This window comes from Schistocerca americana, chromosome 5, assembly GCF_021461395.2.
Source record: "Schistocerca americana isolate TAMUIC-IGC-003095 chromosome 5, iqSchAmer2.1, whole genome shotgun sequence".
Lineage (NCBI taxonomy): Eukaryota > Metazoa > Arthropoda > Insecta > Orthoptera > Acrididae > Schistocerca > Schistocerca americana.
Genome location: NC_060123.1, coordinates 287,054,389 through 287,068,854, shown reverse-complemented (window position 1 = coordinate 287,068,854; position 14,466 = coordinate 287,054,389). Strand labels below are relative to the sequence as shown.

At 41.1% G+C, this 14,466-nt stretch overlaps 1 protein-coding gene across 1 annotated transcript in view; it reads right to left on the bottom strand.

Annotated features, from left to right (window-relative positions):
• Positions 1-14,466, bottom strand: part of LOC124615530 (transmembrane protein 209) — a 153,738-nt gene that overhangs the window by 45,510 nt on the left and 93,762 nt on the right. Inside the window, exon 8 of the mRNA XM_047143492.1 lies at positions 7,785-8,013. Within this exon, the coding sequence (XP_046999448.1) occupies positions 7,785-8,013 (229 nt within the window). The remainder of the gene's footprint in view (positions 1-7,784; positions 8,014-14,466) is intronic.

The window sequence follows — 14,466 nt, the reverse complement described above, 5'->3', positions numbered from 1 at the left end:
GAAAACTACCAAACTGTCTGTCCACATTTATGCCAACTGCCAAACTGTGGATGAGAAACACCTGAACCAGTCCACTGCTGAGCATACTGCCCAAAGCAATGTGATCGGCTTCAATGACAACTTCTTAGCCTGTGTCCTCTGGATTCTTCCCACCAACACAAGATTTTCTGAGTCGTACATGTGGGAATTATCCCCACAACACAAGTCTTTCATTACCGTAACCCTCATGGCCTCATCCTTCCTGTACCACTCCCTGTTCTCACTCCAGTCCTACACACATCCTCCATCCCACCACCACACCTACATAGTCATTTGCCCTTCTCTTTTCTCCCTTTTGCCTGCTGAAGGACGGCAACACAGAGATCATCCGAAGGAATGGAAGAGCTAGTGGGCCAAGGTAGGGGGACTGCTGCAGCCTTGACAGCAGCATCAGTAGCCTCGTTTCCCGCCAGACTGACATCACCAATCCCACATAAACATCACAGCAGCTCCCTCAAAAGTGAGCAAGTGGAAGCTTTCTTGGACCCATTGCACTAAGGGATGGATTGTATACAGCACTCACAGGCTCTGACAGGCACTGAGAGAATAGGAGCATATGACAATTAAAAAGCCTGTGTCGCCGGATGTACTGTGTGGCCTTGCAAACACAGTTGGCAAGAGAAATGGGGCAGTATCTGAAACGAAGGTGTTTGTCCTTACCGGGCTTAGGTATGGCTATGACAGTGGCTTCATGCCAGCTTCTGGTTAATGGCCCCAAATGCAACTGAACGTATAAAGGCGAAAGTGCTTGCCTACAAGAGAAAGATGCTGCTGCATCTGAATATCTGAATGTGAACATCGTCTGGCCCGGGGGCAGAAGATCGGGATGAAGCGAGAGCATGCTCTGTCTCCCTCACAGAAAAGATGGCACCATATCATTCACAATTCAGAGAGAAAAGCGTATCACCTGAGCCTTCTCTACTCATTTACAATTGAGGAAGGTGGGGTGATAGTGGATGGGGCTTGAAATCTCCACAAACTAGCAGCCTAAGGTGTTGCAGATAGCAATAGTGTCCACAATGATATTATCTGCTACTCTCAGGCGGAAAACTGGGGGATAGACCTTGGTCCCAGAGAGGCGACGGAGGTTACCCCCATACAATGAGAAGGGGAGTGAAACTGTTAAAAGAACTAGTAAATGAAACGCACCTAGCTTTCTGGCTCTCCTGCAAATGTGACGACACTGTGCGCACAACTGTTTATAACAAATACAGTTTGCCATTGTAGTATGACAGTTAAAAATGCAGAGAGCACATCTCTGTGTGTGAATCACGTTGCCGCAAGCCTTTGTCCACCAAGGGACAGAGACACGGTGCAATGGAGATGAAGTGTGAGGTCGGAACATTCTGTGGCAGTAAGGATAACATTTGTAAGGTACTCTACCTGGTCATCAGAACTGGGGAAATGATGTTAATCAATGATTGACAGGGAGGAGTAAAGCCTCCAGTTGGCCTTAAAAGCTGCGAATTGGGTCTACACGTAGGTAGGGTAGAAGTCAGCAAATGGATAGCACACGGGAAATCGTTGCTCAGTACATGTCACAGAAAATGGACCACTCAAGATGACGGGCACACTGGGCAGTGTCCAAATAGGAATATGTGTGTGTGTGGAGTCTGAAAAGAACACGGGTGCTCCAGTGTTAAGACAAATGAGATTGAGTTGGTCAGCCCAGAGAGCACCTCTTGAATAGGTTCTGGAAGAACCCCAAAGCAGATGATGTGCATTACAGTCATCGCGCAGCATGAAGGGGTGATGCAGTTGACCAGTAAGCTAGAAGAAGTCTGCCCTGGTGACAAGGAATGACAGAGGGATGTAGATGTTGCAAAGATAAAAGGTGAAGTGAGGAAGGATAATGTGGACTGCAACAGCCTGCAGCTGAGTGAGATGGTTTGGCTATGGACGTCGTCCCGGAGGAGAAGCATGACCCCCATGAGATGGTATGCTGTCCTCAGGGGATAGGTCAAAGCGGACAGGAAGGAAATGTCAGAGGTTAAAATGGTTGCGAGGATGCACTTTTGTTTCTTGGAGGCAGAAAACGAGAAGATGCTGTGATTCCAAGATCAGCCATTACTACTCCTTGTTGAATCTAATACCATGAACGTTCCACTGGAGGAGAGTCATAACAGGGAAGGGGCAGCACAGAACAAATGAAGGGTTGTCACCTGGGCGGCTGCTGAGTGCCAGCCTTTGAAGACACTGCTACAGGTTACAGAGGCTGGAGGATCCTGTTCGAATGAGATCTGCAGAGGTGTCTGTGTTCCTCTCTGGACTGGCCTGCAGATTCTAGGGCAGAAAAAAGGTAAGTGGTAAGCAATGGCAAAATGGAGGTCAGCCATGTGAGGGTATTACGCAGTGACACCATTGAAGAGGATCTCTGAGTCAGGGAAGGAGAAGACAGCTTGTCTTTGTTTGATTTCTTAGAGCTTTGCGGTTGATGGATGAAGTCTCTGATGTTTGTTGGCTGAGGGATGTAAGAAGCCTCCGCTGGAGTTTTCCTTTTGTCCTTTGTGTTCTGCCAGTTGTGAAGCAGATGATTTCGCCACTGGGGGCAATGATTCGGTCACTTGTTGCACAGCTGAAGAAGGAGACTGGGCAATTTTACAACTGCAGTGCTGAATGTAAGGTCCCAAGTCTGCATGACCATGTCCTTCACAGAGCAAGTTGTAGCCGGAGCAGTACTGTAAATGACACATGGTAAAATGCAGGGCTTTCGAATAGCCAACAACTTGTAAGTAATACCGTATTTACTCGAATCTAAGCTGCACTTTTTTTCCGGTTTTTGTAATCCAAAAAACCGCCTGCGGCTTAGAATCGAGTGCAGAGTAAGTGGAAGTTCTGAAAAATGTTGGTAGGTGCCGCTACAACTAAGTTCTGCCGTCGAATATATGTAGCGCTACACAGGCATGCTTTGCAGGCACAAAGATAAATACTGGCGCCAAAACCTCTGCGTCAGTAAATAAATTTAAAAAAACAGTGGAAGATGAGCTTTTTTCTCTTCCCCAGTTTCGACCACTGCATTTTCATACATTATCCAACGAAGTAAATACAAATTCCGTATTGTTCATCTTCGAATGTAGCAGCATTTCAATGTACTACGTAAATCCGACTGGCAAGAGTGGGATGTTTGTCAATATGGCCAACTCTACGTTCTGAATTTTTTCCTACCTGTGAGAAGAGATGGTTGCTAATAGGAACTTTTATGTATTGTGAATCACATACAGTATTCTCTTCACCATAAGAATAATACGAATATAAACATTCTCAAATGTATTGCTTCGTGTTTGCTGCTATCTCATTTAAATTCTGTCTACCTAATAAACTACGAAACTTGAGTGATACAACAGTAAACGCGGAAGAATATACATATCATGTCATGTTTATATTCGTATTATTCTTATGCCTAACAGTGGTACAGTCAGAAATGAAGCACGGCAATTGACTAGATTTTTAAATCTAAGACGACACTAATTTCTGTGCAGAATGCAATGTACTAAAGAGGCGTCTGCAAAGATTTTCAAACGGAGAAAAATTTTCGCGAAACTCTCGTTCAGAACATCTTCTATCATACGCAGTCTATTATTTGGTTCTTGTTGATCATTATCGAAGAAAACAGCAATAGCAGTCTCTTGCCATTGTTTCGCTAATGAGACAATTCCTCTCTTTCTCTTTTAATTGTAAGCTGCGGTAGTGCACAAAAGCAAGCCATGCCGCGAGCGGTGACAGGTCGTAAACACACATTATCAGAACGCGACAAACAATGTATGACGCAGTACAGTAATGCATTTTCAGCTTAGAGTGACATAAACACCTAAAACAAAGAGAACGGCACTTATCAGATCAAAGAAAAATAAGTAGTCAATTCAAACCAGACGAAGCACGTGAAAAAGGAAGGGTACCCATATAAACACGGACGGAGCGCCTGAGGCATAGCAATGGCTACCTGGTGAAGCTTAACTGCTAAGCTTACGATTCGAACCAAACTACTGTAGCTGTATCGTCATTCATTCAACCTAAATTGTGTCTCATATTACAATGGACCAACTTTGTTTCGATTTGGAGGTGAGGCCGAAAACTTTTCTCTCCCCTTGAATTTCAAGTCTCAAATTTCAGGTGCGGCTTAGATTCGGGAAATTTTTTTTTTTTTTCTGATTTTGAGTCTCATTTTTCAGGTGCGGCTTAGATTCGAGTGCGGCTTAGATTCGAGTAAATACGGTAGATTAAGGTACTTTTTCCTTCACCCAGATCTCCTGGCTGGCCCACTCATTGAGATACATGAGACATTCTCAGGATGAGGCTGCATGGTCGCCATTGCAACTGATACAGTGGGGAGGAGGAGGCAGGCAATCACCCTTGTGAGCATCCCTACCACATGTAACACATGTGGTCTTGTTTTGACAGGACATTTGAGTGTGGTTGTAATGTTGACACTGGTAGCAAAGCATTGGGTTTGGAATATACAGTCGGACCATGATGACTTCATAGCCTGCTTTGATCTTTTAGTGGAAGCACTTTTGGATCAAACATGGGAAGAAGAGTGCGAGCAGGTACTGAGGCTGCATCAATCCTTTTCATTACCAAATGGACTACAGGATCACCTTCATCAGAAAGGTAATTTTGGATTTCTTCCTCTGTCAGACCATCAAGCAACTGAGTGTAAATACACCATACGAAGAATGAATAGGATAGCTGTGGAGGAGCGAAGCTGTAAGCAGTTGTTGGGTTGAAAATCATAATTGGTCTCCAGAAGCAAAGTTTCATTATGTAAATGAGAGCAAGATTTCACAGGGCCTGCAATTGCATCAACACCTTTGTGAATTATAAATGAATTAACCATAGCAAATTACTAACATCCTTCAGTACATGATACCATGAGAAACTGACGTGCGGCTGGGAGATTCTTTGAATCTTTTGCCTCATTCTGTTTATGTTTAGTAGGCGTAGACTGAAATGGTGATGGCTCATTGCAGAAAAATCCCCCATGATTGCCAGCATCTCCGATTGTGCACTCACTGCAGGATTCAGGTCAGATGACCTCGCAGGCCATGGAATAGGACCTCCTCTTACAATCCAGCGACCGGGAAATACAGCACTGAGATGGTTGCAGACAACCACACTGAAGTGAAGCAGTGCGCCATCATGTTGTTGCTTCACAGTACGTTCTGTCATCGAACAATGTAAATATGATACAACAGAGCCACCTTAAGGAGAAGTAAAGTAAACAAAATCAGCTTCATGATTTCCTAGTAATCAGAACATCATCCTTGTTCCCTTGCAGGAAATAAAGAATGTGTAGGTACATATACAGCACAGTACTTGCAAACTTGTACACACGTTAGTTGTGAATACGCTGGAAACCAGTAACACTAGATAAAGCGATAGATATGTTTACTTCCATATCTCCTTAAGCTGGATTCTCCGACCCCAGGCTCCCTACCTCAAATTGTTCAGTGGAGCATTCTCTATGTCCTGTTACATTTTGCGCGCTCTAACGAAAATACCCTGTATACTGAAAACATGGTGGGAATGCTGTACTTAATTTGTTACTGTGTAATTAATGAAATTGTAAAGACCATAGATTAAGCTGCATATCTGATGTAAATCCAAGTGATAACATTGTTACAATACAGAACAGTAAAGGGCAGAAACTAGAAAATTTATTAAAATTCATTCGCATTGCCACGGGCCAATCATATCATGCCAGAGACAGGGGCAGAAGCAGGAAGTGAGCCGCAAGAGAGTCAGGTCGTCAACATATTACAATGCCATCTTTTGTGTCAGGATGCGCATTCAGCAGAAAGGAGTCAACATATTACGATGCCACCTTTCGTGTCAGGATGCGCATTCAGTAGAAAGGAGACTGTGACAGGAAACCAAAGGAAAGGAGACAAGCGTACTCTTTAGCCATAAGACATGTTGCCAGGAACTCTATCTCTTCTACAACAGCAAAAGTGAGGAACTAGCACAGCAGTTAACAGCCTGTTAAATTAAGGCAGCAGAGTAAGGAGGACACATGGCGTCACTATGAACAGAGCCTCACATCATAGATTCATGCTAGCTCTCTTTAAGTACCACACCTCTCCAGCTCTGATCACGAGTTGATATTGGGACTGATGGCATTCACAGTAATAGTGCTTCCACAATTACAACACTGTAGAGAATCTATGTCTTAGACACTACAGCACAGTATCTGAACTAGCTGAAGATATACTCTGGACAATGGCCTTCACCTGATGAACTTGCTGCCTACTGTCTAATAATGAAGAAACTGACTGTCCTCTGACAACACTAAATCACACAGTGCTGCCAGTACTAGATTTTGGTGTGGAAGCCAGTTACAGCACCTCTTGGGATCCACATTCCTGTTCAACATTCAGGTACCTCTGGGTGCTGACACCTACCAGGTGCAGGGAGGAGATGAACCGACCACACGACTACCAACACCAGGTACATTGCAGGTGGGTCATCAAGGATCATCATAAAATTTGGAGTGAGACGGAGTACATTGCAGCAGCCAGCATGAAAACTTCTTCATGCTTGGCAACGGCCGTGCCTGCTTGCTGGCAGTCCGTCATGATGCCAGAGTCACTGATAACTTTCCCTGCAAATGCAGCTGCTGAATTGACTTTACTGTCATCAGCCAGAATCCAACATGCAGGTGTATGAGCAACAGCTGAGGCTGATATGGAAGAATGATGACTTGTAAACACCAAGAATAAAAAACTGAACTCTAATAATGTTTTTTACTAGCGTCGTCAATGCCTCACAGCTTCCCAACAGCTATCCTGACTTCACACAGAGGTCTGTCTGCTCAGTCTCTCCGTAACATTGTTTTTGACTGATTTGTATATATGAAACGACTATTAGTGATAACAACATTTTGGCATGTGTGTCATATGAACTTGATGAGATGTTTTTTATTTGTAATATAAGGACATGAATTGGAGAGTTCATGTTTTACTGTTGATATGATATTTGCAATGGACCACCTGTGTCACACTAAGTAATAAAATGTTGTAAAACATATATCAGTGTATCTTTTACTTAATTCAATTCAATTTGCACACTGAATGGGTATAAATCCAAATCTTATCTTGTGAAGAATTACAGGACACCAAATGAGAAGAAATAAGTACCTGAGTTACACCACCCATCATACTTTGATTAAGTCTTGCCTGCAACAAACTTACATCATTTTAACTGTCAAGAATTAAAATACATTTAGTTGAAGAGATTATGCCACAATGTGAAAGAAATTATATGTGACAATATCCTATAACTGAGCAGAGATTGAATTTCAGACGTTTCAATATGTGCTCTGCTACTTAACTATTGAGTCACTGTGCCATTGAACAACTGTAACTGACCATTAGCAGTGTATTCAAATATTAAGCACACATTAGAAATCAAATTGCAGTTACTTAGTGTGATTAAAAAAGGCAGCTGAAAATTGGAGGAGTAAAGAGAACTAATCGCCATACAGCTGAAACACTGAGCAGATGACACGCACTTAAATAAGAATGAAATGAGCTCTTCAGTATTTAATATGAGTAACTTACTTTTTCCAAGCACACTTTTTGGAGAAGATCCACAAAGGAAAAGAGGTTTTCTGTGTGTGTTTCACCTTCAAAATGACGTCAAAATGTTTAAAAATGCATTTTTTACTAACACTGACAAGCTAGCAAAAGCAAGTATTTCACTTTTACTGAATTTTGATCTTTATTACAAAAGAATTCTTTAGTATTTACCTTTGATCCGTGCCATTAGATATTCTTGGTTAGTCGTAACATCTAGAAATGGCACAATCAGTGGCAATGTAGGTATGTTTTGGACAACTGGTAATGTCTGAGCAGTTTTCTTTAAGCGTTCCAAACCCACTGAACCAATCTGCATGTCAGCAAGACCATGACGCGCAAATGCTTCATTCACTGATGATATCTCCCGAACCAATCTGTCAAGTACTGTCTGTGATATCCACTGTCAAAAGAAGATTTTTTTTACATATGTTACTAAACAAAGACAGACAGAAACACACTACACTGACATACTTTAATTAATGAATAATATTTGTTACTGCTCTCTCTCTCTCTCTCTCTCTCTCTCTCTCTCTCTCTCTCTCTCTCTCTCTCTCTCTCTCACACACACACACACACACACACACACACACGCGCGCGCGCGCACACACACACACACACGCGCGCGCGCACACACACACGCGCGCGCGCACACACACACGCGCGCGCACACACACACGCGCGCGCACACACACACGCGCGCGCACACACACACGCGCGCGCACACACACACACACACGCGCGCGCACACACACACACACCGGAGGGCAGGGGGGAGAGACCAATCTACACAAAAACTCTCTTCCACGTGATACTAGCCCTCAAGCAGAAATATAAGAGAGCTAATTTGTACTAAAACTTTTTTTTTTTTTTTTTTTTTCAAAAATAACAGATGCCACTTTTCTTATGGAAGAGCCTTAACTTTTAGAAACACTATTCACACCTCATTAAATCATACATACTCACAGATTTTATTATGACAACTTAGAAATTCAAATGACTGATTATGAGGTAAGCTACTGCTTTTCATGTTTACTATTAAATAAGGACTACATATTGTCATTTCTACAGCACAATCAAGTTGATCCACAGGGTCATCAATGAAGTTTAATACTTAGTACTGAAAGCACATATATTACTGACAACAATATACAGACAGAACAGAACTGATCTCCTGAATTGAGGGTTCATTTTTTTACACACTCAGAATATATGAACTTTAGAAACGTAAGCCATTTCAAGAACCTTCCAGAAATAAAAAATATGAAATAACAAAATAACTGCTCGTGGCTGGATTTGAATGAGCGACGCGCAGCACACCCGATGCTAACTACTACACCAAACTGCATGCATCACAGTTCATGGCATTGTACCCTCTCCTGGAGAAAAGTGACCCACTGTTCCAGACACCCTCACTGGAGCCAACTACTGCACAATGGATCCAGATCTTGTCAATGGTCCTCTCTATTTTGGCACTACCAGATCCCCACATTCTAGTCGTGTTGTTATATCCTTTTTGTTACGGTAAACATCGAAGGTAGCCCCTCTCATAGAAACGTCGTAAGTGAGTCTTCAGTTTCCTGGAACCTCCCATCATCGATGTGTGCCTCTGGACTGTAGTAATGCTCCTTATGGAGGACATCGACAATGTCTTGGTGTTTTTGTCTTTTGATGACAGGTCATATTCCTCGACTTCATATGTGATGTCCAGCAAGCAATGAATTATACAATATGCTCTAGTAACTTTTTTGATAGACACACTTCTGGCACAGGCGTAAAAATCAATACCAAATCTCTCAGGCTGTATTCCACTGGCCGGTGCTCTTGGTCTTCCTCCTGGGCGTCCAGGATTTGTATGTGAGCCAGCTGCCTTGCTTCTTTGGTTCTGGTGATAAGGTTGGGTGTATATGTGGACAATAAAAACGAATTCCCAGATATCCTGGTTAACGAAGCACTTTTTCCTAGGTGATAGTACATTTAGTCCATGATAAGTGACAATATACTTTCCCTTTGAGCTGTAAAAACTATCAATTCTTTGTATGGTGGAGGTTTTATACACCATCATAGAACTTTCCAGTGCCTTAGGAAATGCAACCCAGCAAAAAACATTGCATTTCGGAAAGATCTATGAGGCAGGGCAACATTTTCAGTACATATTTTCATATTATGAAAATACAAACACGAATTCTCCAATTACAGCACAGTAGCTGCTGAAGCACTGAAATCAAGATTGCAATGTACTTTTGTCAGTTAATCATAGCTCATGTCTTGTGATCTCACCAGTCAATGACGACAGATATTCACAGCATAGGATACATGATGTAGTCAGCCAGTAATAGCATCACCATTATTAAATAGCTTGAACACTCAAACAAAAAAAGTTAATGGTTTGAATTAATACAGATACAATATAACCACAGGAAGAGCTAAGCTTTCACATACGAGTCATAAAACGTTATTTGCTGGTTCTTCTGAGGGCATGGGTAGACAGGATTCTAAGAGTGCTGCCTTACTTTGAGGTAGCTGAATATTTCTGACAAGCACAATTACATATTTCACTACTATGCACCAAACATTTCCTGGGTAACCTGGCTGAATACATGTTCTGCCAAGCACTTCAGCTTTTCCATGTAAAGCAAATTAAATGTGAAATTGCTCATGAAAGAACTTTGCACCTTTTTTTTAAAAAAAAAAAAAAAAGATAATTATACTTTTTGCTATCATTATTACATAATTTACAATTTATGAAAGAACCAAAATAAATATAAAAACTAACCTCTAAACTTAAACAATGAAAATCCTGGATGGACTGTAATAATTTTATCTCTCTCTCTCTCTCTCTCTCTCTCTCTCTCTCACACACACACACACACACACACACACACACACACACACACTCAAATGCACATGACTGCAGTCTCAGGCAACTGATGCAACACTGGGCAGTGTGGCATCAGTTGCCTGAGACTGCAGTCATATGTGTGTGTGTGTGTGTGTGTGTGTGTGTGTGTGTGTGTGGTTAATTCTGAGGAAGGCCTTACTGGCCGAAAGCTATATCTGCGACAGTCTTTTTGTTGTGCCTATCTGCGACTCAGTGTCTCTGCTATATGGTGGGTGGCAACTTTCCTTTTCGTAATACAGCTACATAACCTTGAAACTTAGTCTTTTTTAGCATGTGTTGCCTTTCCAAGATATATCAAACACAAATGTGCCAGTAAATTTTTACATAATGGCATAAATGGCTGGTTTTCTGGGCTCAAAATTTTTCTAAGTGACTGGTCCTCAGTGTTAAATTTTGAATGAGAGTCTAACATTGCATGATTTAAGAAATTCATCGCACATTCTCACAAGTAACATAATTCATATTGCATAACAGTAAATTTACTTTGAAAGTGACGCTTTTCATTCCTTTGACCTATTAGAAATGTAAGTAGTTGTAACATTACACTTGTCGAAACGCACCCCACAAGAAAGACGCATCGAAAGCAGTTCGTTGTTATGAAGTACTGCATATTTCTGGAGCTTCTGCAGTTGGCACAGCTGTGGTGACAGCATTGCAGATGGAGCAATGAGTGCTAACTATTATCCATTGATTCCGTTTGTTGAGTTTGGGAACCTCTCAAAGAGGTAGGTTCCAATTTGGTGAAATGGCACTTCTACACACAGGATTGGTACCAGATGCATCAGCGTTAACTCTGGCACATGCTTCTATCATTGACATTGCTAACAGTGCCTCACATAGTGTTTACAGGAGTGATAAAGACATAGCCAGTGATACCTGCATTTAATTCATTCTAGTTTTCACAGATCTCAGGTGGCCAGATGTTGGAGCATTGTGGAAATACTTCAGGACCACTGGTCACAGTTGAGCTGCAATGACGATCAACTGTTTCCAACTCATCATATCATAGTTCCTCTTTCACTATGTTCCGTATATTAACTGGAATACTCCTTTGGTCTGTTCCTCATTTTTCAAGGCTTCTATGCTGGATTAACCCCTCTATTCAGAGGAGCAACAATGCCATTTAATGCAGGATTGCCCAATATTTTGTCCACACTGTTGTGTTCTGCCGGAAGAGACCCTGAAAGGCAGTCAGCGCCCTTGCATTTGGGACTGCTTTTGTATGCCACTGTGATGTCATACTCCTGAAGATTCTGTGCCACCTTGCCAGTAGTCCTATGAATCCTTCAGGCTAATCAACCAGCAGAGAAAATGGTGAGTTGTCACAACATTAAATGGATTGCCAAATATACAAGTGGAAATTGTTGATGGCCCAAACAACTACAAGGCATTCTACAGCTATCACCTTTTCAGCAATTTCCTTAATTTGTACTAGAACTATGCAAAACACAGGAATGTCCGTGTTAAGTTCTGTCTTGGCATTCTTGTCATATTATGCTAAACTGGAGATCACATTAGTGTCTCCTTAAGGACAACAAAATACCTCTCTTGGACCTCATTCAAGGGAAATATAGTGTTATAGTGTCTCCCTGCAATAATTCTTGCAAGGGACATGCCTTGGTACGTAAGTTCTTTATGAATGACCTGTAGAACAAGCACATTCTGAGAAAATTTCTCAAATCACGACTGCTGAGGAGTCAGGAAATCTGTGACTGCTCATACCTTCTCTGCTTCGGGATGGGATCCATCACCATTCACTTCGTGGCCCAAGATTTCTATTTTTGACTGATGGAGAGGCACTTTCTCAGATTCAGGTGGAGATTTTCAGTCTGAACACACTTCAACACAATAACTAGGTAACTTAAGATGTCCTTCAAATCATTTTAAAAAAAAGAGTATCAGCAACGTAGCAAAGATCCAGCAACCATTTAAAGTGTCAAATCAGGTTGCCTATTATATGTTCAGGGTTGCCGGAGTATTACACAGTCCAAACAGCATAACTTTGAACTCAAAGTGGCTGTCTTAGTGTTTAAAAGGCAGTCTATATTCAATTTGCCAGCTACACATAGGCATGTCCACACTTGAGAAATACTTTACTACTATTAAGTTGTCCAGGGTGTTAGCAATGTGGAGCCATGGATAAGAAATCTCTTGTGATTTTGTTCAGTCATCAGTGGTAGATGAACTGGATGTTGAAAGATCAATTAACTATTTTTTAACATCAATATTGTGTGGAAGTCTCTGAATCAGGCACAGAGAGATAACTGAGACTATGGTGGAACATTTCATCAAAGAGACCATTACATAACCATCATCCTCCTCATCTTCCTACTTCCTGTTCTGCCTAAAAGGAATACAGAAAACTTCTCAGACTTGTAAACAATACACATATTACAAAAACCACATCTCTGAGAGCACTAATTTACAACTAAATAATTACACAGGCAACAGAAATTTTTTTTTTAAAAAAAAGCTTTTTTTACTTTGATAGCTGATCTTTATAGATTTTCACAAGCCGAATCCAAATGTAGCCTTAGGTTTTTTTATCACCCATAGTTTTAGAGCAATAAGCTTTTAATTATAGGGTATAAAAATCCTATGCTATACGGTAAAAATGATCAAACACTTTGTTACAACATAAGTTTGGTTTGTATTTACAGTAAGCTACTTAAAACAATGATAAATGTTAATAGAGGTTTCACTTGTCAGCTGGAATTGGTTTGTATATTCTTTCCCTTTTTTCTTTGAAGTTTCTTGTGCAGCTTTTTCTACGATGAGTCGCTTGCTGATCTTCTCGGTGAAATGACCAACAGTAGTCCCCCATCATTTTGGTGTTCCAGCGGCCTTGGTAGTGTTCCTCCATCACTTTAATGTCCTGGTGAAAACGCTCTCCATACTCCTCATTAACACCTCCCATATCGTCCAGGAAGCAATCACGGTGACTATTCAAAAAGTGAACTTTCAGGCTCACTAAACATCCTAATTTCAAACTTCTTTAACATTGTAGCTTTAATAGAAACATATTCTGGATCTTTCTCATGTCCTAAGAATTTGTAACGACTTGCTTGAATGATACCCACACTTCTTTCTCATTTATGATCATTGTGGATTCAAAGTTAACATCAAACATCAATTTTCTAATGTCAGGTAAAACAAAAATGCCTTCTTTTAGTTTAGCTTCTGAAAGGTGTGGGAACTTTTGGCAGAGATACTTAAAACATGGTCCATCTTATGCAAACTGTTTAATTAGGCCTAACTTTACATGTAGAGGTGGTAGGAGTACTTTTTTTGGATCTACAATGTTTTGCATAGAATGTTCTTCTCACCTGGTTTTAAAGACTCCCTCACAGGACAGTTTTTCTGCACCACTGTTGATCCCTAGCCCTACTGTCCCATTCAACAAGAAACATGGAAATTTGGTAAAGCCACCTTGCTGACCAAGGAGCATGCATGTTACTTTTAGATCGCCACATATCATCCAATCATTAGCAGAATAGCCTATTTATTTAGAACTACTTCTAGGTTTTCATAGCTTTCTTTCATATGTACAGAATCTCCAACAGGTATAGATGCATACATGTTACCACTGTGTAATAAAACAGCCTTTAAACTAGTTTTGGATGAATCAATGAACAACCTCCAGGCTTCCTTTTTGTATTCAATACCAAACTCATTCATCAGACCGGGAATGTCTGAGCAGTACACTAAATGACCTCCTTGTTGAAAAAACTCTGCTTTCTCTTTCTATACATGTATATGCTGGTTCCAACTGCCAATAAGTTCTTTTCTTTAAATCTACAGCCAAGCAATTCAGCTTTTTCTTTCGTTAAGCCCAGATCCCTAACCAAATTGCTAAGCTTGGACCGAGTAAACAATTTGGGCTCTAGACTTTCTGTATTACAATGGAATTCATCATCATCTGGTTCATCTAAATCACATTGTACATCAGAAAAT